Source organism: Haliotis cracherodii, unplaced genomic scaffold (genome assembly GCF_022045235.1).
Source record: "Haliotis cracherodii isolate W230 unplaced genomic scaffold, xgHalCrac1.p SCAF_4, whole genome shotgun sequence".
Taxonomy (NCBI): Eukaryota; Metazoa; Mollusca; class Gastropoda; order Lepetellida; family Haliotidae; genus Haliotis; species Haliotis cracherodii.
In genome coordinates this window covers 59820095-59844875 of record NW_027266297.1, presented here as the reverse complement: position 1 = coordinate 59844875, position 24781 = coordinate 59820095, and the positions used below count along the sequence as shown (strand labels likewise).

Genomic DNA, 24781 nt, shown 5'->3' with positions numbered 1-24781 from the left:
TGCAATATGAAAGTACATTGTTAAATTACCTCTGAATTAAAGCAAAAAGAATTTCAAAAATCCTAATTTTGAACAAAGTAAAGATTTTTCCCAATTTACCTGCCAAGGCGGCTTAGTTTATAATGATAATTCCCTGGATTATATTTGTGATATTTGTCATAATGATCATGAAATTAGGATGAATGTAGTGAAACAAGTGGTATATTTTATACAGCTTGTGCAAATTTACCCTCTGTCATAAGGATCATGTCGAAGGGGAATTATAACATGTATAAGTCATCTTCACTAGAAAAGAAAGTTACTAGCTTCTTGCCTTCTAGGAACAAAAGATTAAGGGTCCACAAGAGACCTGAACGATAGATGGCAACATTACTTAGAACAAGCCTGAAGAGCAAAATGAGGTTTATTTATCAAAATGTGAAGTGTGTTTTGTGGCGGAGTCTTCCCCTGGGCCATAATTTAGAGAGGATCACTGTTCAAGCTTTAGAGGTGGCTGCACATCCATTTGGATAAGACCCAGGGATCATTATCATAAGATTTAGGTATTCCCAATGGGATTCCAGGTTAGAAAAGGTCCCCTGCAACTGATGCTAGTTGTAACAGGGGATTAAATGAATGGATGAGGAGGCCAATCTCAGTGACTTGTTGATTGAGTGTCTCCCCCCCCCCCCACCCCCCACCCCCCACCCCACCCCCACCCCACCCCCGACACGTATCAGTCACTGGGTTGTCAGGTCCAGATAGCTATTTACAGGCCACATTCATGTGGCTCGAATATTGCTGAGTGTGGTGTCCCATTCCACACAATGTTCTTGGCTTGCTTAAAGTGATGACTCAGACTGTGGCAAGTCATGGTCATGGTTGCTTGTTGAATGGGCCCAGTGCAATAAGAATCCCTAAACATGCTCGTAGAATAATTTTTGACAGTGCAGGGATGTACCTAGACCTGTGCAGAAGCTGATATTTGGCCCCAAGTCTGCAGAAATAATAGTAGAAAGTTCCTGAGTACTCAGAATTTATGAAACAAAGAACATCAAAATAATCAAATTTTGAACAATATCAAAATTTTGTCCCAATTTGCTTGCAATAAGGAACATAGTGGGAATCCTAGATTAATACACTGCAGTGGGCCGTGTTTGAAATTAAGCATGGATATCTAGGCCCTAAGACTAATATTGAATATTGAATATTGATCTTCACGGGTCATGTATAGATGGCCTCTTACGACAAGCATAGTCACCTTTTATGGCAAGCATGGGATGCTGAAGACCTATTCTACCACAGATCTTCACGGGTCATGTATAGACTGTCTTGATAAACGCTTGTATTTCCACAGCTCTTTTCATCTCCACCTCCTCCATCACCTGATCCTCCATACTGTGTAGTACAGCCTGTGGTTCCCTTGAGGACCCTCCAGTGCTGGGGCCCTGATGCTCTCTCTCAATCACGGAGTCACTGGGTGAAACTCAATGAGATTAGCACCATCAGCAAGTGGTGTGGACATGGTGCCACCTGCTTCCTTTATCATGTTTATAGCTCTATTCAGAATGCTGATAATGCTCAGTCCTTGTGTGCCATGCTTGTTTCGGTTAGGGCATGTTGAGGAAATTCAAAGTCATTACTCCATAGGAGGGTAATGTGTGATTGCCTTGTAGTGACATGTGAAAAACTGAGGATGTTCGGATTAAAGGGAAACATTTGGCAAGGGAATCAGATGGTGCAGTCAGGTACCAGATTTTAAGTAGGTAGTCTATCTATTGCTGTAAAAGGCGACTATGCTTGTTGTAATAGGCGACTAAAGGGATCAGGTGGTCACTCACTGACTTATCGATGCTCATGATGTCAGTTACAGGATAATCTGGTCCAGACTTGATTATTTTCAGACTGCCCTCATATAGCTGGAAAATTGCTGAGTGCGGAGTTAAACAACAAACAAACAAGCCACAAGTTCGTAGACTGATGTGTCCATTTTAGGCAAAGATATGGCAATGTGCAAAATTAAGGGGGCCCTGGGTTCTTTGAGGTCTTCCATGGACCTCTCCATCTTTAACTTTTAACATAGGTTTTTGATAAGTACCCCTTGACTTTCATCCCTAATGTTGAACACTGTGCTGTAAATGGATAGCATTAGTCATGTTGTACCAGACACAATAACAGAGTGACTTTCAATTATTATGTTTTGACTCAATACGATAAACATGATCCATGACTGCCAATACATTTCATTGAATTTTGGAGACATATTATATTTTACTCTAACTGAACCTTTGTTGAATCAGAAATTTCTGTGTCAGTAAATAAACTTAATCATTTTATTAATTTAAAATGTATCTTAAGTCTCAAATCTATAAAATAATTCAACATCCATAGACATGATAGAGTTTGGTGCTTTTTACAAATCTAAAAATATCTTGGCTGGTATGACCGGATGAGGTTGTTGTAGCTAATAATAATGTAATCGTTCAGAACAAATTGATGAAGAATCTGATGGCATATTGCAGAGGTAATCAGCTGGTGAGGTTGACATAGAAAAAACCTGTTGAATTTTGTTGTTATAAGACCATGTCAAATATTGACCCTGAACAAAATTCACGGGGAGTATTATGCTTCTGTAATGGGAAAACACCCTTCTTATCCATTTCATCGATTCTTGGCCATTTTCCAGTCTGATGTGTTTAAGAGCTCCTATTTCCTTAATGGTATTGCTAATTTGATATAATTACATACATTTGTGCTGTGTGATGAGCCCTACTGAGAAGCTGAGAGAGTATCGTCTTTGTCATCTAATAAATACAAAAACATAGGCCCCTATTGATTCCAGAGCACGTATCTCTCCTAGGATGACACAGAAAGAGTGGTAATGCCTTGAGGAAGACCCGTTAACTACAATGGCTCCAAGATTAACACAGAACTGAATAAAAACACAGTTTGTTGGAATGGTGCAACGGGTTGCTGGACTGATGAATCATTGGACTGATGCTGTGTTGGAATTATTCTTGTGTTCATCAGAAATTGATAGTAAAACCATTTACCATGTTTACCATAGATGATGAATAGATGAACGGAAATTTGTTTTCTGCTTTGCAAAATAGGTCACACACTTGTCTATTGGATGTCGCCTAACACCATTGTAGCTGTGTGATCTGGCTTGCTCGCTTGTTGGATCAGCATAGTTCACAGAAGGATTTTCAGGCCAATGGAAAAGTAGCCGTGGAAGAATTGATTGCCTTGTCATGTAGGCTTGCGATCTATTTACATCTTCCTGAGATTAGCAATTTCCGGGGCACATGATCCCGAGCGTTCTAATCCAAGAATATCAACCTGTCTCCCTAAATCAGCATATATATGATTTGATTTAACATGTTGAGAGCAGGGATGCGGTGCTTGCCTTTAAAAGGTCTTGTGCAGCTGAACATGATGAAGTCGTCCTCCATTGCAGAGATGCATTGGGAACATGGGGTATTCCTATGTATTTGTTTGAGGGCTTCCAGACAACCCAGCACACCATGTTGATTATAAAATTGAACGAAGATTTGATAATTCTATTTACTTGATTAATGGGATTCAGATTTACCAGACATCAGCGAAATTGGCGCTAGTCTTTGCCAAACTGCCCAATTGTTAAGGTATCACAGCGTTCCCGTTTACCGTTAATTACCAGTTTTTTACCGGTAAAATTAGGCTTGGACCGGTAATTCATGTGACTACCATTCCCTGCGGACCAGCAAATAAAGTACCAAATCTTTGGTGTTGAACAAAACATCTGTGATATTCATATAAGTACATTTTGCAAACAAAGCCTGCATGTTTGTTACCATCAGGGTTTCTCCTTGTCTATTTCTAGGTTAAATATCCATTTGTAGCGTCTCGAAATATTAAAAAAAAGAAGAGAAAATTGTGACTGAAGTTTGTGTGAATGACGTATAGATCTAACTAAGTTACTTCAGAGATGACATTTTTGCACTGAATATGCTGAACACGATATTGAAAGAATTAAAACCAAATAATTTTCATACGTTTTTTTATTTGTTGAAAGTTGGGACTGCAAAAATTAGGGGGGACTGGTAATTTTTAGAGTTGCCAATCCACAAGGACTGGCAGTTTCAAAAGCCAGCAGGAACACTGTATCATAAGGACAAGTGGAAAGTTTCCCTTTTTAAGAGTTTTGCTATATGACATCATTATAACTTAATTATCATTGCTTAACTGCTTAACGTTGCTGTGATGAACCCTGTTTATATAAGCACAATTGGTGTTAGATAATGACACAGAGAGCAGAAGCTCACCTGGTTCTTGGACTGCCTCTGTGGTGTAGTGGATAGAACATCTTCACATAGAGCAGAAGCTCACCTGGTTCTTTGACTGCCTCTGTGGTGTGGTGGATAGAGCATCTTCACAGAGAGCAGAAGCTCACCTGGTTCTTTGACTGCCTCTGTGGTGTAGTGGATAGAGCATGTTCACAGAGAGCAGAAGCTCACCTGGTTCTCGGACTGCCTCTGTGGTGTAGTGGATAGAGCATCTTCACAGAGAGCAGACGCTCAGTGGTTTGATCCCCGGCCTCGTCATGCCAAAAGACGTTAAAAGATGGTACTTGTGGTTATCCTACCTGGCGCTCGTGATTGAAAGGGACAAGACATTAAGAATTGGTCAGCTCGGAGTCAGTATACTGTGTCTGAGTGGGGTATTCATGTTAAACTGTATCATGGTATCTCAGTGGGCTAGCACTTTAAAACTAGCATTAGTCTGAGCTCTCCCTCTCTCTATCTCTCTCTCTCTCACAGCACACACACACACACACACACACACACACACAGCATGTGTGCATGCACATTTCAAAATAAGTTCAATAATCTAGGAATGCAACATTAAACCCCATTTCACCTCACCCATCTATACTTTTTTTATGAGATAATCCCTATATCTTGCCTATAGCTCTATAGCTCTATATAGTATAGCATCACTGGAATAGATTAAAGGATAATCCTATTCAGTTTGGGATTACGCTTATCATGCTTATGAACCCTGCTTTCCAGTAATTACAACAGAGGAACACAGTGGACAGTGAGAGAAAGAGTTAGGGCAGCATGGATTTCATGAAGCACACAGCCAGCTGTTGAATGCTCTCAATGCATGTGCATGTGCATTAGTCATGCTGACTGGCGTACTGTGCCTGCATGCAGTCTGTAATTGACACATGGAGTGATGATGCAGGAGAAGGGGGCTGCAGCAAGGTCAGGGATGCAGGGACACACATTACCGTGATTGAGTTTGAGAAGGCGGGAACATGCACTCCATGTTGAATGGGGTTGTGACTTTGTGGTGAAGCAGGGGATTTGTGGGCCTGGCAGAAGAAGGGATGGTAACAATGGGACATTGGGTTTCACATCTGTGTGGGAGATTGGCTAATTGTATGATGAATCTGATACATGGTGTGTTTGTAGTGTGGAGTATCAAGGGAAGGATCAATATGGGTTGCTGTTGCTGATAGTTAGATAAATATTGTTGAAAATGGGATATTGATTGGAGCAGATTAAACAGTGTCAAATGAGCTGGATTTGTGTCCGGCAGAATTGCTAGGAATTTAGGGCTGGGACGAGTCCAAATTTACTACCGGGTACTCGACCCCCTATTACCTGACCCTACCTGGGTAGCCACTGCAAGTCTCAAGAGCAGGGAACAAAATGTCTGATTGGTAATTGTTTTACCAGAGCTCTGGCTAAAACTATTTAGAAATTAGATACATGTATCAAACAATCAGATCATGCGTACACGGAAGTTGACTGAAGCTTTATCTTTACTCAAACATATACAAGTCAAAAGGAATGTGTGCATCGTCAGAAAGAAATGCCCGAAAGAAATGCGAACTTAGTGCCGTATAGTGTAACCACTGAACTACAATAAGTTTTTGTCATTAAACAATATATCACATGACTAACCACGGGTCCGGGTAGTCCTGTGGGTACCCGGGTCCTACTCAGGACCCACCTGACCCGAGTTACCCGTCCCAGCCCTACAGGAATTGCACTTCTTAGTACAGTTTGAAAGTAGCTATGGATGGGAAATTGACTGTTGTCAGTGGCTACTGACTGGTTAGGTTTAATTGCATGTGACATGTGTGGGATGTGTGTGAAGCTATGTGAGTCAGTATCAATGATTAGGCAGGCTGTTCCAAGTGGTGGTTGACTTGGTGTGAGAAACACTGTAGAGGGTTGTGAGAGCTGAGTGGCTGGGCAAGTGATTTGTTCAAACAGAAGTGACATTACATAATTTCTTCCTACATTATCAATTTCTATCACTGGGTTTGACAAAACTCCTGTTCATACAGCATGTTCAGACAAGTTGTTAGCTCATGGATGAATAGGTGACTTTGATCTGTAGGGTGGATCATGTAGGGACAGAGTTCTATGCCCATTCACACTCTGCAGCAAATAAATTATGCAGAAAATTCATCACTGACTCACCACAGAAAATATCTTTATCTCGTGGATGCAAATAACAGAAAGCACTGAAAAACATTACAAGTTCAATTAATGCTTTGCAAGATTATTTAACCAAATTAAATAGCGCAATTTGTTTCTTCACTTTATGTCAATTGCCATGATTTAGATGGACGAGGCCCATGAAGATCCGGGGTAGAATAGGTCTTCAGCAACCCATGCTCGCCGTAAAAGGCGACTATGCTTGTCGCAAGAGGCGACGAAAGGGATTGGGGGGGTCCGGCTCACTGACTTGGTTGATGCATGTCATCGTATCCCATTTTCCGGTGTGTCTTGCAACAAAATTTCACAAATCATGTCATAGGGTATTGTGACGGGATTGTAAACTATGTGGTGCAGGCCCGGTCCATCGTGTGAAGACAGTCATAAGTCTATGTAAAAGTATGGGAGTTTCAATAACCTTAGTGCTAGGATATCTTTGTGGATTGGACTCCTCAGAATTCTAAACATGCTAAAGATGGGCCGTTGTATGCTATTAAATGGATATATGTCAAATTTTGACTTGTTTGAAGTATCATTCTAAACTCAATTGGATTATGCTGTGGATTGCATAGATGTCTGCCTATTCACACATGGCAGTGAATTTTTTTTTTAAAGTTAATAACGGCAAGTGATAAATATATATATATTATTATATTATTATTATTATTAACTATATACTAAATTTGCTCCAGTGTAATACTAATTTTAATAAATTTTATATAACTCGTGAATTGGTGAATAGTTTTGGTATCTGACTCGCTTTCACTTTTCATATACCAGAACTATTCATAAGTTTTATGAAATATGTATTACATGGGAGGGAGTTCTATATATATGATGATAATGCTGCAAAGCTGTTGCTGACCCCCTGTTTTCTGGAGGCAAGGGTCGTAAAGAGGCCAGTCTCACAACTTAGTTGATGTCATGATTGTGATAGCACTGTTCTTCCATTCCAGGGTGTTCGCCAGGTAACTTCGGGTGGAAATGTAAGTTCCAGTGTGCGTGTCGGCGAGGGCCATGTGACAAGAACACCGGGTGGTGCGAGTCTGGGTGTCAGGAGGGGAAATATGGTGTCGGCTGTCAGCTCGGTGAGTAGAGGAAGGAGTTTGTTGCTACTGTCATCAGTGATAAGCCGTATTCTACTGTCTACTGTGATCAGTCGTATTCTGCTGTCTACTGTGATCAATTGTGTTCTAATGTCTACAGTGATTAATTGTATTCTACTGTCAACAGCGATCAGCCGTATTCTACAGTCTACTGTGATTAATTGTATTCTTCTGTCAACAGTGATCAGTCGTATTCTACTGTCTACAGTAAACACTCATATTCTACTGTCTGCAGTGATCAGTTGTATTCAACTGTCTACAGTGATCAGTTGTATTCTACTGTCTACAGTGATCAGTTGTATTCTACTGTGTACAGTGATCAGTCGTATTCTACTGTGTACAGTGATCAGTCGTATTCTACTGTGTACAGTGATCAGTCGTATTCTACTGTGTACAGTGATCAGTCGTATTCTACTGTGTCGAGTGATCAGTCGTATTCTACTGTGTACAGTGATCAGTTGTATTCAACTGTCTACAGTGATCAGTTGTATTCTACTGTGTACAGTGATCAGTCGTATTCTACTGTGTACAGTGATCAGTTGTATTCAACTGTCTACAGTGATCAGTTGTATTCTACTGTGTACAGTGATCAGTCGTATTCTACTGTGTACAGTGATCAGTTGTATTCAACTGTCTACAGTGATCAGTTGTATTCTACTGTGTACAGTGATCAGTCGTATTCTACTGTGTACAGTGATCAGTCGTATTCTACTGTCTACAGTGATCAGTTGTATTCTACTGTGTACAGTGATCAGTTATATTCTACTGTCTACAGTGATCAGTTGTATTCTACTGTGTACAGTGATCAGTTGTATTCTACTGTGTACAGTGATCAGTTGTATTCTACTGTGTACAGTGATCAGACGTATTCTACTGTGTACAGTGATCAGTCGTATTCTACTGTCTACAGTGATCAGTCGTATTCTACTGTCTACAGTGATCAGTTGTATTCTACTGTGTACAGTGATCAGTTGTATTCTACTGTATACAGTGATCAGTTGTATTCTACTGTGTACAGTGATCAGTTGTATTCTACTGTCTACAGTGATCAGTTGTATTCTACTGTGTACAGTGATCAGACGTATTCTACTGTGTACAGTGATCAGTCGTATTCTACTGTGTACAGTGATCAGTTGTATTCTACTGTGTACAGTGATCAGACGTATTCTACTGTCTACAGTGATCAGTCGTATTCTACTGTCTACAGTGATCAGTTGTATTCTACTGTGTACAGTGATCAGTTGTATTCTACTGTGTACAGTGATCAGACGTATTCTACTGTGTACAGTGATCAGTTGTATTCTACTGTGTACAGTGATCAGTCGTATTCTACTGTGTACAGTGATCAGTCGTATTCTACTGTGTACAGTGATCAGACGTATTCTACTGTGTACAGTGATCAGTTGTATTCTACTGTGTACAGTGATCAGTTATATTCTACTGTCTACAGTGATCAGTTGTATTCTACTGTGTACAGTGATCAGTCGTATTCTACTGTGTACAGTGATCAGTCGTATTCTACTGTATACAGTGATCAGTTGTATTCTACTGTCTACAGTGATCAGTTGTATTCTACTGTGTACAGTGATCAGTCGTATTCTACTGTGTACAGTGATCAGTCGTATTCTACTGTATACAGTGATCAGTTGTATTCTACTGTCTACAGTGATCAGTTGTATTCTACTGTGTACAGTGATCAGTCGTATTCTACTGTCTACAGTGATCAGTCGTATTCTACTGTCTACAGTGATCAGTTGTATTCTACTGTCTACAGTGATCAGTTGTATTCTACTGTGTACAGTGATCAGTTGTATTCTACTGTGTACAGTGATCAGTTGTATTCTACTGTGTACAGTGATCAGTCGTATTCTACTGTGTACAGTGATCAGACGTATTCTACCGTGTACAGTGATCAGTTGTATTCTACTGTGTACAGTGATCAGTTGTATTCTACTGTGTACAGTGATCAGACGTATTCTACTGTGTACAGTGATCAGTTGTATTCTACTGTGTACAGTGATCAGTCGTATTCTACTGTGTACAGTGATCAGTTGTATTCTACTGTGTACAGTGATCAGTTGTATTCTACTGTGTACAGTGATCAGACGTATTCTACTACACAGTGATCAGTCGTATTCTACTGTATACAGTGATCAGTTGTATTCTACTGTGTACAGTGATCAGTTGTATTCTACTGTGTACAGTGATCAGTCGTATTCTACTGTATACAGTGATCAGTCGTATTCTACTGTATACAGTGATCAGTTGTATTCTACTGTGTACAGTGATCAGACGTATTCTACTGTCTACAGTGATCAGTCGTATTCTACTGTCTACAGTGATCAGTTGTATTCTACTGTGTACAGTGATCAGTTGTATTCTACTGTGTACAGTGATCAGACGTATTCTACTGTGTACAGTGATCAGTTGTATTCTACTGTGTACAGTGATCAGTTGTATTCTACTGTCTACAGTGATCAGTTGTATTCTACTGTGTACAGTGATCAGTTGTATTCTACTGTGTACAGTGATCAGTTGTATTCTACTGTGTACAGTGATCAGTTGTATTCTACTGTGTACAGTGATCAGTTGTATTCTACTGTCTACAGTGATCAGTTGTATTCTACTGTCTACAGTGATCAGTTGTATTCTACTGTGTACAGTGATCAGTTGTATTCTACTGTGTACAGTGATCAGACGTATTCTACTGTGTACAGTGATCAGTCGTATTTTACTGTCTACACTTAACATGGTGAACAGTCATATTTTACTGTATTAATAGTGAATAATGTTCTACATAATAAAGTTATGAGTAATAATACTACATGATACTATAATATACAATCATGCTTTTTGATAATTTTTTTGCAGTTTAAAAGACATTCATACATATTTTTTCAGTGAACGAGTGCTTGTACGACAGCCAAGGTGTGAACTACACTGGGACACTGGATGTCGGCAATGAAGGAAAGAAGTGCATCAGCTGGTCAAATCCTTTTGTGCAAGGGGAAGGATATACACTCGACAAATTTCCCCCTGGTGACAATCCCAAGAACTACTGTCGTAATCCTAAAAACAACTACGGAAAATATGGAGTCAAGCCATGGTGTTTCTTCTCCACTCGTCTGAAGAAGAATTTCGTGACATGTGGGGAGTTGAAGCCATGTTGTAAGTGCATATATTTAAATTGAACATTGATTTCCATTATGGTGGAAATGATATTCAGGGCATGTCACAAGGTGTTTGTGAGGTGCTGGGTCCAGGGCATTTCATGAAGAATTTGGAAAATAATGAGGTACTGGGTCAAGGGCAGGTCACTCATTACTGGGTAAAGGGCATGGCATAAGATACTGGGTCAAGGCCAGGTCACTCATTACTGGGTAAAGGGCATGGCATAAGATACTAGGTCAAGGCCAGGTCACTCATTACTGGGTAAAGGGCATGGCATAAGATACTGGGTCAAGGGCAGGTCACTCATTACTGGGTCAAGGGCATGCCATAAGATACTAGGTCAAGGCCAGGTCACTCATTACTGGGTCAAGGGCATTCCATAAGATACTGGGTCAAGGGCAGGTCACTCATTACTGGGTAAAGGGCATGCCATAAAATACAAGGTCAAGGGCAGGTTACATATTACTGGGTCAGGGGCATGCCATAAGATACTAGGTCAAGGGCAGGTCACTCGTTACTGGGTCAGGGGCATGTCATAAGATACTGGGTCAAGGCCAGGTCACTCATTACTGGGTCAAGGGCATGTCATAAGATACTGGGTCAAGGGCAGGTCATGCTTTACTGGGTCAAGGACAGGTCACTCATAACTTGTTATCACCGGGTCCAGGGCAGGCATATGAGGTACAACGATTGCACAGCATTCCTGGTAAACAGATACAAACCTTCGAAAATTATGAATACATATACCCATACATTCTATATGAGTATGTATATAATGTATATTGAGCAAATACCTTAATAACTATTTCTGTGTATAGCACAAGTTTGGTCTTTAACATGTTATATAATGAAAGGCAGTTTGGTAAGTATGTCATTGCTGTAACAAGATGGTGAAATATGCAGGAGGAGCAAGCAGCCTACGACACACGTGTGCAGGCACCACCCAATATTACTTGATTGTACTGGACTATTATCTCCAAAATGTTGTTACTGTTGCACATCTTTGCAGCCAACAGTATCTCCCTCGTTTGTGTCTTCCAGCTACACAACTCTTAAAAATTGATGGCAAGATATTGTAATACCAATCACAGTGCAGACCTACTTTGAGGTACTTATGTTGGGTATTTGTGAGGTACTAGGTCCAAGGCAAATCACAAGTCATCTGGTCTCGGTCATTTCCTGAAATATTGGGTCCAGTGCTTAGTGTGATAAAATCAGACATGGGGCTAGTGGGCAAAAACAATTCTAAACTGTTTTCTTGTGAGCTTGAAATGAGTCTGCCTGGTTACATTTTAGGAGGACGTTTATTCTTCCCATTGATGGGGGCAGTCGGGTAGCCTAGTGGTTAAAGCATTCGCTCGTCACGCTGAAGACCCGGGCTCAATTCCCGACATGGGTACAATGTGTGAAGCCCATTTCTGGTGTTCCCCGCCGTGATATTGCTGGAATATTGCTAAAAGCGGCGTAAAACCATACTCACTCACTCACTTCCCATTGATGATACGGAGCAGTTCACCTTTGGAGTTCAGTTCCCCAACCCTCCCATTGTTAACATTGTTCGATAAATAATCCTTATAGATAAATACTTGTTTCATTTTTGTACTTCAGCATGTCCAGATGGTCTGTTTGGGGCTGGCTGCCAATCTGTTTGTCACTGTCGGACTGTAGATGAGGTGTGTAACAAGATGTTCGGAAGCTGCACCTCGGGCTGCGCAGCGGGATGGACTGGTCTCAACTGTCAGAGAAGTGAGTCACACGCTGTCATCGTCAGTTCTGTGGAGAAATGTAGGATAGAAAGTTGAATGTTTAAATCTGAAAGTGACTAAAACTGCAAAACATGATAGAGGGACTGAGATAGGTTGACACGTGAGGGTGAGGGGGAACATTGTTACTCTTCTCCCCTCCCCCTTCGTCTCCACCCGTCTCCTTCCTGTGATCTGCCAGTGAGATGCATATGATAATATTTGAGTAAGAACTGGAACATGAACACCTATGTACTCTTCCAGCGTGTCCGGAGGGCAAGTACGGCCAGGACTGTGCTCACACGTGTGGCCACTGTTACCAGAAGTCGTGTGACCCAGAGTATGGGGAGTGTCAGAAAAACTGTGAGGAAGGGTACAGTGGACTGTACTGTACAGATAGTGAGTATATCAGTAATGTGTAGGACTGTACAGATAGTGAGTATATCAGTAATGTGTGGGACTGTACAGATAGTGAGTATATCAGTAATGTGTAGGACTGTACATATAGTGAGTATATCAGTAATGTGTGTGACTGTACAGATAGTGAGTATATCAGTAATGTGTAGGACTGTACAGATAGTGAGTATATCAGTAATGTGTAGGACTGTACAGATAGTGAGTATATCAGTAATGTGTAAGACTGTACAGATAGTGAGTATATCAGTAATGTGTAAGACTGTACAGATAGTGAGTATCTCGGTAATGTGTTGGAGTGTTAGCAACATAATTTTTCTAGCCTTGGTGACTACTAATTTCATGTGTTTCAGAATGTCCCAATTCACGCTACGGACGCAACTGTGAAGGAGAGTGTGGCAAATGTAAAGATGGAGAGCCCTGTAATAAGAACACTGGATTCTGTTTTCGAGGCTGCAGTAATGGATACAAAGGATACAAGTGTGATGAAAGTAGGTGGTCCATACTGATGTGATCAATCTGTCTGAGTAAATGTTGCCTACAAATAGAGTAGACAGTAAGTGATCCACACAGGCATAATCACTGTGTCTCAGTTAATGATTCACTCAGACATAATCACTGTGTCTCAGTAAATGATTCACACAGACATTTAAGTTTTCTCAAGAAGTGATCCTTAAAGACACAATCAGTTGTTTCAGTAAGTGATCCACACAGACATAATCAGTTGTCTCAGTAAGTGATCCACACAGACATAATCAGTTGTCTCAGTAAGTGATCCACACAGACATAATCAGTTGTCTCAGTAAGTGATCCACACAGACATAATCAGTTGTCTCAGTAAGTGATCCACACAGACATAATCAGTTGTCTCAGTAATTGATCCACACAGACATAATCAGTTGTTTCAGTAACTGATCCACACAGACATAATCAGTGTGTCTCAGTAAGTGATCCACACAGACATAATCAGTTGTCTCAGTAAGTGATCCACACAGACATAATCAGTTGTCTCAGTAAGTGAACCACACAGGTATAATTAGTGCGTCTGAGTAAGGGATCCACACAGACATAATCACTGTGTCTCAGTAAGTGATCCACACAGACACAATCAGTTGTTTTAGTAAGTGATCCACACAGACATAATCAGTGTGTCTCAGTAAGTGAACCACACAGGTATAATCAGTTGTCTCAGTAAGTGATCCACACAGGTATAATCAGTTGTCTCAGTAAGTGAACCACACAGACATAATCAGTGTGTCTCAGTAAGTGATTCACACAGACATAATCAGTTGTCTCAGTAAATGATCCACACAGGTATAATCAGTTGTCTGAGTAAGTTATCCACACAGACATAATCAGTTGTATCAGTAAGTGATCCACACAGACATAATCAGTTGTTTCAGTAAGTGATCCACACAGGCATAATCAGTGTGTCTCAGTAAATGATTCACACAGACATAATCAGTGTGTCTCAGTAAATGATTCACACAGACATAATCATTTGTCTCAGTAAATGATCCACACAGACATAATCAGTTGTCTGAGTAAGTGATCCACACAGACATAATCAGTTGTCTGAGTAAGTGATCCACACAGACATAATCAGTTGTCTCAGTAAGTGATCCACACAGACATAATCAGTGTGTCTCAGTAAGTGATTCACACAGACATAATCAGTTGTCTCAGTAAATGATCCACACAGGTATAATCAGTTGTCTGAGTAAGTTATCCACACAGACATAATCAGTTGTCTCAGTAAGTGATCCACACAGACATAATCAGTTGTCTCAGTAAGTGACCCACACAGGTATAATCAGTTGTCTCATTAAGTGATCCACACAGACATAATCAGTTGTCTCATTAAGTGACCCACACAGGTATAATCAGTTGTCTCAGTAGGTGATCCACACAGACATAATCAGTGTGTCTCAGTAAGTTATCCACACAGACATAATCAGTTGTCTCAGTAGGTGATCCACACAGACATAATCAGTTGTCTGAGTAAGTGATCAACACAGACATAATCAGTTGTCTTAATGAGTGATCCACACAGACACAATTAGTTGTCTCAGTAGGTGATCCACACAGACATAATCAGTTGTCTCAGTAGGTGATCCACACAGACATAATCAGTGTGTCTCAGTAAGTGATCCACACAGACATAATCAGTTGTCTTAATGAGTGATCCACACAGACACAATTAGTTGTCTCAGTAGGTGATCCACACAGACATAATCAGTTGTCTCAGTAAGTGATCCACACAGACACAATTAGTTGTCTCAGTAGGTGATCCACAGAGACATAATCAGTTGTCTCAGTAAGTGATTCACAGTGACAATCGTCTTTCATTTCAGAATGTCCCCCGGGACTGTATGGCAAGAGCTGTAAGCTGAACTGTGGTTACTGCAAGTTGAGCACCACGTGTGATCACGTGACAGGCACATGTCTCAGTGGATGTCAAGCTGGAAAAATGGGAGATAACTGTACCACTGGTAGGTTACAAATAACGACTGTAAATCTGGAACGTTTTTTGCGAACAGGAAAGTACTGCGAAAACTGCAAGTGACTCGGGGATTATCCTGGAAATGTTTACCAATGAGAGAAAATCTCCCCTGGTCCAAGAGCAATGACATTTTTTGGCGTGTGATGAGATTTTGCTGACTTTTACACATTGGGAAAACTGTATTTGATTTTTGGTACTTGTGACTGGAATAATGTTGCAATTAATGTTACTAGATTATATAGATAAATACTCTCCGATATCCTATTTTCTAACACTAATTATTCCACTGCGAATACATGTATTTAAATATATTAGCATTAGTATTAACCAAAAATTACATTTGACTCATATTTCTGTTCATTGTCTACTTTAGGAGAAATGACATTAATATTTCTGTATTTCTGTTCATTGTCGACTTGATGGTAAGTTATTCGCGAGGACAATTATAGATCGTTTAGTAGGCATGTTTACCACCATCAGCTGTTCATTTCATTTGTATGCAGGAGACAACAATCTGCAGTTATCAAATGTCGACAATGTGTGTTAAGATCGTAATTCAATATATTTTGAGTGATGACATGAAATAGCGACTGATATAAATTGTATTACAGTTTGTTGGCAAAAAATATGTTATTCAAATTCCAGTGCTTTTGTCAATTTCGCCATCTTATTTCAGTGTACTATATCAGAGGCCAGGTCTCTGATTGTACCAAATGAAATCTTATCAATATGGTCTTTTCAATTAATTAGAAGTGACAGTTCATCATACAATGACTATTGCTCCAGGTTCACCCTTTTGTTCAATTAGCAACTAGTAAGTCATTTATTTCACGCAGAAGGCGGCATATTTGCCATGTGCAGCAGCCAGAAAATGTTTGCAAGTAACTGGTAGTTGAAAAGACTGTTGACATTCATGCTATTTAAGAGTTACATTTGAATGATTAAGTTACAGGAAAAAATTGGATGCAAACGTATCGTAGCATAGTCTAAAAATCTAAATCCAACTTGCTGTTTGGCCACTAGAAATAAGTGTGTAGTTTAAAATTTGTAATTCACGCACTGTGGCCATTCTTGCAACTTTACCCATGATTGCCTTTATTTCCTTTGATTTCTGCACGGACGCACATACATGTAGATAACGTCTTTGATTTCTGCTAGGATTTAAGTCTTAAAATATGTTTAATGACTTGGAGTTGTAGATCACGGAATAAGATTTTTGTGCGCTACCAAAGTGTTAGTTTGTAAAAACAAACACTCGTACTGCCAATCGGGGATAAAAAAATAATGTTGCACACTCCACCATTGTCAGCTGATGCAAAGCTCCATGCAGAGATATAGGAATCGGTTTTGCACAGTAAGAGATAGCATGCAGTGTTGCGAGTATGCAAAGCACTGTTTCGAGTGGCAACTTTTGACGATTGAATAAACTAGCGTGTAATTTTGTTGTTGACATTTTTAGGTACTGTAGATAAATTTATTCAAGCAATACGACATTTTCGATTTTTGTAGGTGAAAATGAGAGTGTTAAAGCAGATAAAACTATTGAAAGATCTACGCGATTTTCAACCGTGCTGATTGATTGTTGATGCGAAATCTACAACAACTGTGAGAATATCACGTAATCACGGCTTAAGTCAATCCCTGGTGACACACACTCACAACATTTTCATGATGCAGTTACTTTTGCAGACCAAAAACAAACAAAAGACGTAAGGAGGCACATTTCTTGTGTTCACTTCCACACGTTGTCAAACCAGTGAATCCCTCACATCCTAATTTCCCCTAATTACACATTATTATTTAGTGTCAATAGTCTAATAACTAAATCAGGTCCACTTACCACATCTTGTCAAGTTGTTGACATAACACTGAATAGTCCAGACCAGGCTTTTCTGTAAGAAAAACATGCTACTCCAACCTCCCTTGTCAACTGCCACACATGCATCTATAGTTCAAGAATCGACCCGTGAAGATCCGGGGTAGAATAGGTCTTCAGCAACCCATGCTTGCCGTAAAAGGCGACTATGCTTGTTGTAAGAGGTGACTAACGGAATCGGGTGGTTAGGCAGCTGACCTGGTTGATGCATGTCTTTTTTTCCCAATGGCGTGGATCGATGCTCATGATGTCAGTCACTGGATTGTCTGGTCCAGACTCGATTATTTGCAGATCGCTGTCTTATAGCTGGAAAAATGCTGATTGCTGCATTAAACAACAAGCAAACAAAAGTTTAAAAATCACTGTGTTACCCTTTCATCATGCCGCTTCCTACTTATGAAATATTACAAATATTACACCTGAAATAGTAGCTTTGATCTTTGGTAATCTTAACAGGCTATTGCAAAACTTTCCACAGGCAGTTAAGGCTATTGTTAGCCACTTGCAGGAGTTTCATGGCACACAACGTTCCAGATTTTTAGTATTTGTATCAATATTAGCAGCACAGTTATACACACACACCTTTATGCAATGGCATGTCGGTCATCTGCTTGCTAAAAAGCATAATACATGGTCTGTCGTAAACAGCAATTCTTTGTTTTTTCTTCTTTTTTTTTAAAAGAAGTACCTGTTACCCAAAATGTGCTTCCGCCCAGGGTAGCAGAAAACCCATGACTAAAGCACAACTTTTCAGTACATCTTAGTTATTTTTTTACAGGTAAAAGGCAATTCTTGGTTAAAACTATTTACTCAACCATAGACATTGTTTTACTTCTTTATTTTATGAATTTTTCAAATTTTAACTCATCATGCATTACATTTGGTACATTGCTCTTCCTACCGAAGTCCAAACTGGAAATGAATGGTGATCTATCAGCGTCTTCAGAAACTGTTTTGCCCAACATGACCTCCATGACCTTCATGACATCGGGTGTCAGAAGACACGCTCCCTATGTCATCATTCTCTTCTTCCCTAACGAAGCAGCACGTGAGAGATGAGATCGTACCTGTTTTTTTAAAGATTCTATCCTTTGCTGGTTGAATTCATGCTGTTTTGAATGTAGTTGGTGTGTTATCTCAGTGGACAAGGTTGTTCAGCGTTTTCATTGCTTCGAAGTTAAAAATCCATGTCTACACCTTGTGCTTCGTGTCGGCCATTTTTTCTGTTGGAGGGACACATGGATGGTTGTTTCACTTTTTTTGCATTTTTTATCCTTCATATTATCAAGTCATCAAACTTATTTGCTATAAAAAATGTGTTTTTTGCTCCCTCGTAATAGTTTCACTGTGACGTCACATCACAGTACAAATAACTAGACTTGAGCAGGCTTTTATGTCGTTTATGGGGTTACCTGTTACTCCCATGTTACAGATGGCAAATGTGGTTTATGTAACGGCAAGAAATCGGCGAAGGATCCACATCTCCGATGCTCAGATTGTTAAACGCCATGTATTCCCAACCGAAGGTATCCCTCATGCGCTTCCCTCTGTGATACAGACTTTCTCACTTATACCAGACTTGTCGGTAAGGGCAGCTACCAGCCTTGCCATGATTTCACTAAACAGGCCAATGAGAGACACACGAAGGATTCTTTTCGAGGCAAGAATCATGGCTCCTACCCCAGAGGCGCATCCGTCAGTGCCTGTCGATCTGGGTTCTCCGGAAGGAGAGGCTCGAAGAAGTCTTCCCAGGGGACAGGCACAACCGGTAACTTCCTCCCCCAGCTGTCCCTATCCGAGAGTCACCGAGAGTCACCGGTAGGGGAAAGACTTTCACTGTTTTAGCAAATTGAATTCCTCTTGGGGACCACTTTGTAATGAAGTTATTAAGACACAGCTATCTGCTCACATTCCTAGAGGACTCCCCAATGATGACCATTACAGCATCAGAGGAGTTCAGATCAGATCACCCCCAGCTCCTTGCCATCAACATCAAGATCCTCCTGGATCTTCAATCAGCGCTATTTAGAGCCTCCACAGTGGTTCAGGATGACCACTCTTCCGCTTCTACGTGTGTCCATCTTTCCAGGTGACTATCTCATCTCCCTAGACATCCAAGACGCCTACCTCCCTGTCCCTATCCACCAGCTGCACAGGAAGTTCTAGAGATTCGTCTTCAACGACCACACTACCAATTAGCTGGTCTCCCATTTGCCATGTTAGCGGCCCCATGGTAGTTCATGTGCAATATGAAGCCAATCATCTCCTACCTACACCATGTACACCAGAGGGAGATCGGCTTCATGTCATACGTAGATGACTGCCTCATAAACCACCTAGCGAGACGACTCGTTTCACAACAGGATTTCATGATGCGCTGAGTTGGTTACTCAACTCCAGGAAGTTGGAAGTAACACTGACACAAATCAATGGGACAAGATTGTCACAAATGTCCAGATGGCACTAGCCAGCCCTCAATCTGTTCATCATTGGCTAGTGTTGCTTGCCTTCTCACAGCGGCATTGACTCACGGGCAGGTGGATGGTCAATATAAGGCCACTACAACTGTTTCTGGCTCCTTATCTATGGAGCCAGCGAGATTGGATTTTGATCACGTTGCCAGACCCCCTTCAAAAATATGTCGACTTGTGGCTAATCCCATCAATTCCTCAGTCAGCGTCCCCTTGAGTTCAAAACGTCCCATCACTTGTTTGTCAACACCTCACTCCAGGGATGGGTCAACACCTCACTCCAGGGATGGGGAGCCCACTTCTTGGACCAGACAACCTCAGTGCTGCGGTCTCCAGAACAGAAAGACCGGTACATCAACAACGTGGAACTGCAAGCCGTCATCTAGGCAGTACAGTATTTGGCTCATTGACTGACCAACGTCAAGCTGCAGATTACCATGGACAACACAGCGGTCGTCTGGTTCTGCAACAAGCAGGGATTATCCCTCTCAAGCTCCCTTTTGAACCAGACATTCTGCTTTTACCATCTAATACACAGGATTCCATTGGAGGCCAGAGCAAGACACATACCCAAGTGCAGAAATGTCTTGGCCTATGCAGTATCAAGGCCAGACTGCCCATCACCCACAGAGTGGAAGCAACATCTAGAGTGCTTCCGTCTACTCTGCCAGCAGTTAAGGCAGCCGAACATCAACCTGTCTCTGACGTTTATGTGTCCAAGCCGGACCCTCAGACCTGGAATGTTGATGCCTTAGCATTAGACTGGGAAGGTCTCAGCCCCCTACCTGTTTCCCCCACCAACTCTCCTACCCCGGGTGATCCAAAAGATCAATTCAACAACTAACCTGTCCTTGATCCTTTTGGCGCCTGTCACATGTTGCCGGGTAACCAGTTCTAAAGCTCCTGAGTTGTCCAATCTACTACAGGACCCTCAGAACCAACTTCTCTATCCATGATGGTGTTACCCCCATATCACAGGCAAGCCCAACTTGCAGGACCACTCTACGAGATGCCATGACACGTGACATCTTTCCTAGCACTGAACTGAATGTATGCACCGTCGTATAAAGTGAAATATGTATTTGCAAGATAAGTTAAAAATATTCCATTATCAGAGTATTATGTTTATTTTATATACTTATCCTCCATTACCGAGGGGCCTTCCTGTGACTCACGACTTCCTCCCCACTGTACTATCAGCCCTGAAGAAGACAATAATGACCAGATGTCACGAGGGTCATGGAGGTCATGTTGGGCAAAAGAATTACTGAAGATGCTGATGCATCGTCATTCCGTTTGGATTTGGACTTCGGCAGTAGGAGCAATGGACAATTGTAATGCAGAAGAATATAAAAACACCCATTATACCCTGATTATAGAATTTTTGTGATGGCAACTTGATCAGTTGATATTAGTTAATACTTTTCTTTTAGAATACAAACAATCAGGAATTTATGGCAGGGAGAGACTCCCATATCTTGTCTTTTTTTCTTGAAAATTATAAGAGAACTTCTTCAGTCGTGCATAAACTCAAGAATATTTGTTCTGATTTTCAGACTGTGAAGATGGACATTATGGAGAAAACTGTTCATTTGCTTGTGGAAGCTGCAAATTTGGCAAACCATGTCTTGCAAAAACAGGCCAGTGCATGGACGGGTGTAGTGATGGGTTCCTGGGATACCAGTGTGCTGAAGGTGAGATTGTTGTCTGTGTATAGAAGGGTGTAGAGATGGGTTCCTAGGATACAGGTGTGTTGAAGGTAAAATTAGTTGTCTGTGTATAGAAGGGTGTAGAGATGGGTTCCTAGGATACAGGTGTGTTGAAGGTGAGATTAGTTGTCTGTGTATAGAGGGGTGTAGTGATGGGTTCCTGGGATACAGGTGTGCTGAAGGTGAGATTAGTTGTCTGTGTATAGAGGGGTGTAGTGATGGGTTTCTGGGATACAGGTGTGCTGAAGGTAAGATTAGTTGTCTGTGTATAGAGGGGTGTAGTGATGGGTTCCTGGGATACAGGTGTGCTGAAGGTAAGATTAGTTGTCTGTGTATAAAGGGGTGTAGAGATGGGTTCCTGGGATTCAGGTGTGCTGAAGGTGAGATTAGTTGTCTGTGTATAGAGGGGTGTAGTGATGGGTACCTAGGATACAGGTGTGCTGAAGGTAAGATTAGTTGTCTGTGTATAGAGGGGTGTAGTGATGGGTACCTAGGATACAGGTGTGCTGAAGGTGAGATTAGTTGTCTGTGTATAGAGGGGTGTAGTGATGGGTACCTAGGATACAGGTGTGCTGAAGGTGAGATAAGTTGTCTGTGTATAGAGGGGTGTAGAGATGGGTTCCTAGGATACAGGTGTGGTAAAGGTGAGATTAGTTGTCTGTGTATAGAGGGGTGTAGTGATGGGTTCCTGGGATACAGGTGTGCTGAAGGTGAGATTAGTTGTCTGTGTATAGAGGTGTGTAGTGATGGGTTCCTAGGATACAGGTGTGTTGAAGGTGAGATTGTTGTCTGTGTATAAAGGGGTGTAGTGATGGGTTCCTGGGATACAGGTGTGCTGAAGGTAAGATTAGTTGTCTGTGTATAGAGGGGTGTGGTGATGGGTTCCTGGGATACAGGTGTGCTGAAGGTAAGATTAGTTGTCTGTGTATAGAGGGGTGTAGTGATGGGTTCCTGGGATACAGGTGTGTTGAAGGTGAGATTGTTGTCTGTGTATAGAGGTGTGTAGTGATGGGTTCCTGGGATACAGATGTGCTGAAGGTGAGATTGTTGTCTGTGTATAGCGTTGTGTAGAGATGTGTTCCTGGGATTCAGGTGTGCTGAAGGTGAGATTAGTTGTGTGTGTATAGAGGGGTGTAGTGATGGGCTGGTCTTGTATTCCTATATTATTATCCAAATAATAAAAAAATGTTAGTGTACACACAAATATCAACAATGCTTAAGAGCATCTGAAATGATTATTATTCATATATTTCATACAAAATAACTTATATAACTTTGTTGTAGCTGTCGAAGCACTAGAGGAAGGGAAGATAACTGGTGGGATCGTTGCAGCTGTCGTCATCGTCATCATTGTCATCATCCTCATCCTGGCATTTGTGCTCTACAGGTAGGGATTAAACAGTCACTTGTACCACACATGAGGACAACACAACAGGGCCCTATTCCATAAAGTAATCTTAGCGCCAGGGCTATTGTAAGCCCATGTTTAAGTATAAGAGTTACGTCCACCTTAGCGCAAAGATAGCTTTGTGGAACAGGGCCCAGGTCCGCAGTACCTTGTTGGCCTGCCATGGTTTTGTTAAGAGGTAATAAATGTGACCAAGTTGCTAAAATGATTGCAATAAATATGTATAATGAGTGAGTGAGTAAATCTTGTTCAAACAGAAATACCAGAGTTACCTATCGGGGGCACGGGTGGCCCAGTCGTCTAAGGCGCCGCGATTCGCTGTGCAGAGTTGCGTCCCTTGGCATGCCTGAAACCTATGATTGTGGGTTCGAATCCCGGTTCGCCCGGATTATGTTTCTAGGTTTGTCAGCACCATACCCGTGCTTATGGGTTTCACCGAAGTGGTAAACGTCTGAGACCTGCATCACTTCGGGCTTTCCTCCCACATAAAGCTGACACGCCATGATATAACTGGAATACTGTTAAAAGCGGCGTTAAACCCAACTCACTCACTCACTTTTCCACTGGGCCTATAGTTTTTCCACTGGGCCTACAGTTTTTCCACTGGGCCTACAGCTTTTGAAATGTGCTGGTCCTTAAGGCCCTCAGTTTATTTAGTGAGTTTAACACTGTTTAGAACAGTGCCTAGCAACTTATTCTGGTCTTGAGAGGCAACTTGATTGATCTGTTTGTCAGGCACTGTGGCTGTGTTGATAGCATGATTTCATACTTCGACTGGCTAGTATGCTGCTCACGATATCAATCACTGGATTGCCTGCTCCAGACTTGATAATTTAAAGACTGGCGTCATGGAGCTTGATATTGCCAAGTGCAACTTTAAACAACAAACAATCTAACAAACAAATGGAAGGGTATTGAATCAGCTGTTTGAAAGAGTCATCTGTAATGGTGTTGTCCTGGCAGCTATTTCAGTGGCTGGAAAAGGAATGAGTTTGAGACATGATTTATTCTGATGTAGAAGATGTTTATTCTCTTTTTCGACGCTGACAAGTTTATTTTGAATGATTAAATTGTACCATTTTCGGAAGTGTTTTTATGGGCTTTTTTTGTGTTGTTTCTATATTTCTTAAAATAGTGTCTGTCTAAAAAGCATAGAAATGCAAAACATAAATAGTTTTAAAAGTGTTTTTTTGTTAGTCCTGCTTGAATAAGATGGACATGTTAACTATGTTTACATTCTCTGTCAGTTTTATTGTAGCTTATGGAATCTTTTGGAACTGGTTAAGAATTGTAGCCCTGAAATGTTATGTGTCTACTATGAGGACTACAATCAATGGCTTTTTACTTGCCCTCAGCACAATTTAGTTGTCGAGGGTTAGCTGACTAGCATGGGTTTCAACAGCTGTAAGATGCTTTTTTCGTATGATGTGTTTTCACTGTGATGTATCTTTCAGGAAGCGGCGCCATAAGCGTATGGATGTGAGCAATCCTCTTCCCTTGGACCCGCGGGAGGCGGAGAACAATGGCCACAGCGAGAGTGCTCGCTTGTTGAGTGACTCGCGGGTCGGAGACGTGACACGACTGGATCAGGATGAAAATGGCGGAAGCGAAGAGATCAATGAACCGATATACGTCAACATCAACAGTAAGAAGCAGACAAGCCCTGTCAAACTGGTGGACCTTGCCGATTACATCAAGAAGCACAGGGAGAATAACTGTCTGGGATTTAAACAGGAATTTGAGGTATGTGCCTCGGCTTTAGTCCATGTGTTGTAGGAGAAGGATGTCACAGCACTCCTTGTAACTCACGGTTGTGTTGGTTTTTAATGCTGCTGGCCTTTGCTTGAAAATCTATCGTTCACTTGAACTTGACCTTTGTTTTATACATCTGATAACACAGCA

The 24781-nt window shown here is 41.2% G+C and overlaps 1 protein-coding gene across 2 annotated transcripts in view; it reads left to right on the top strand.

Moving 5' to 3' along the window:
- Nucleotides 1-24781, top strand: part of LOC139480348 (receptor-type tyrosine-protein phosphatase epsilon-like) — a 78466-nt gene that overhangs the window by 27301 nt on the left and 26384 nt on the right. For both annotated transcript variants that reach the window (XM_071263411.1, XM_071263412.1), the window contains exons 2-10: nt 7436-7567; nt 10487-10753; nt 12365-12502; nt 12763-12897; nt 13266-13403; nt 15267-15404; nt 21319-21456; nt 22756-22858; nt 24334-24622. In XM_071263411.1, coding sequence (XP_071119512.1) covers nt 7436-7567; nt 10487-10753; nt 12365-12502; nt 12763-12897; nt 13266-13403; nt 15267-15404; nt 21319-21456; nt 22756-22858; nt 24334-24622 — 1478 coding nt within the window. The remainder of the gene's footprint in view (nt 1-7435; nt 7568-10486; nt 10754-12364; nt 12503-12762; nt 12898-13265; nt 13404-15266; nt 15405-21318; nt 21457-22755; nt 22859-24333; nt 24623-24781) is intronic.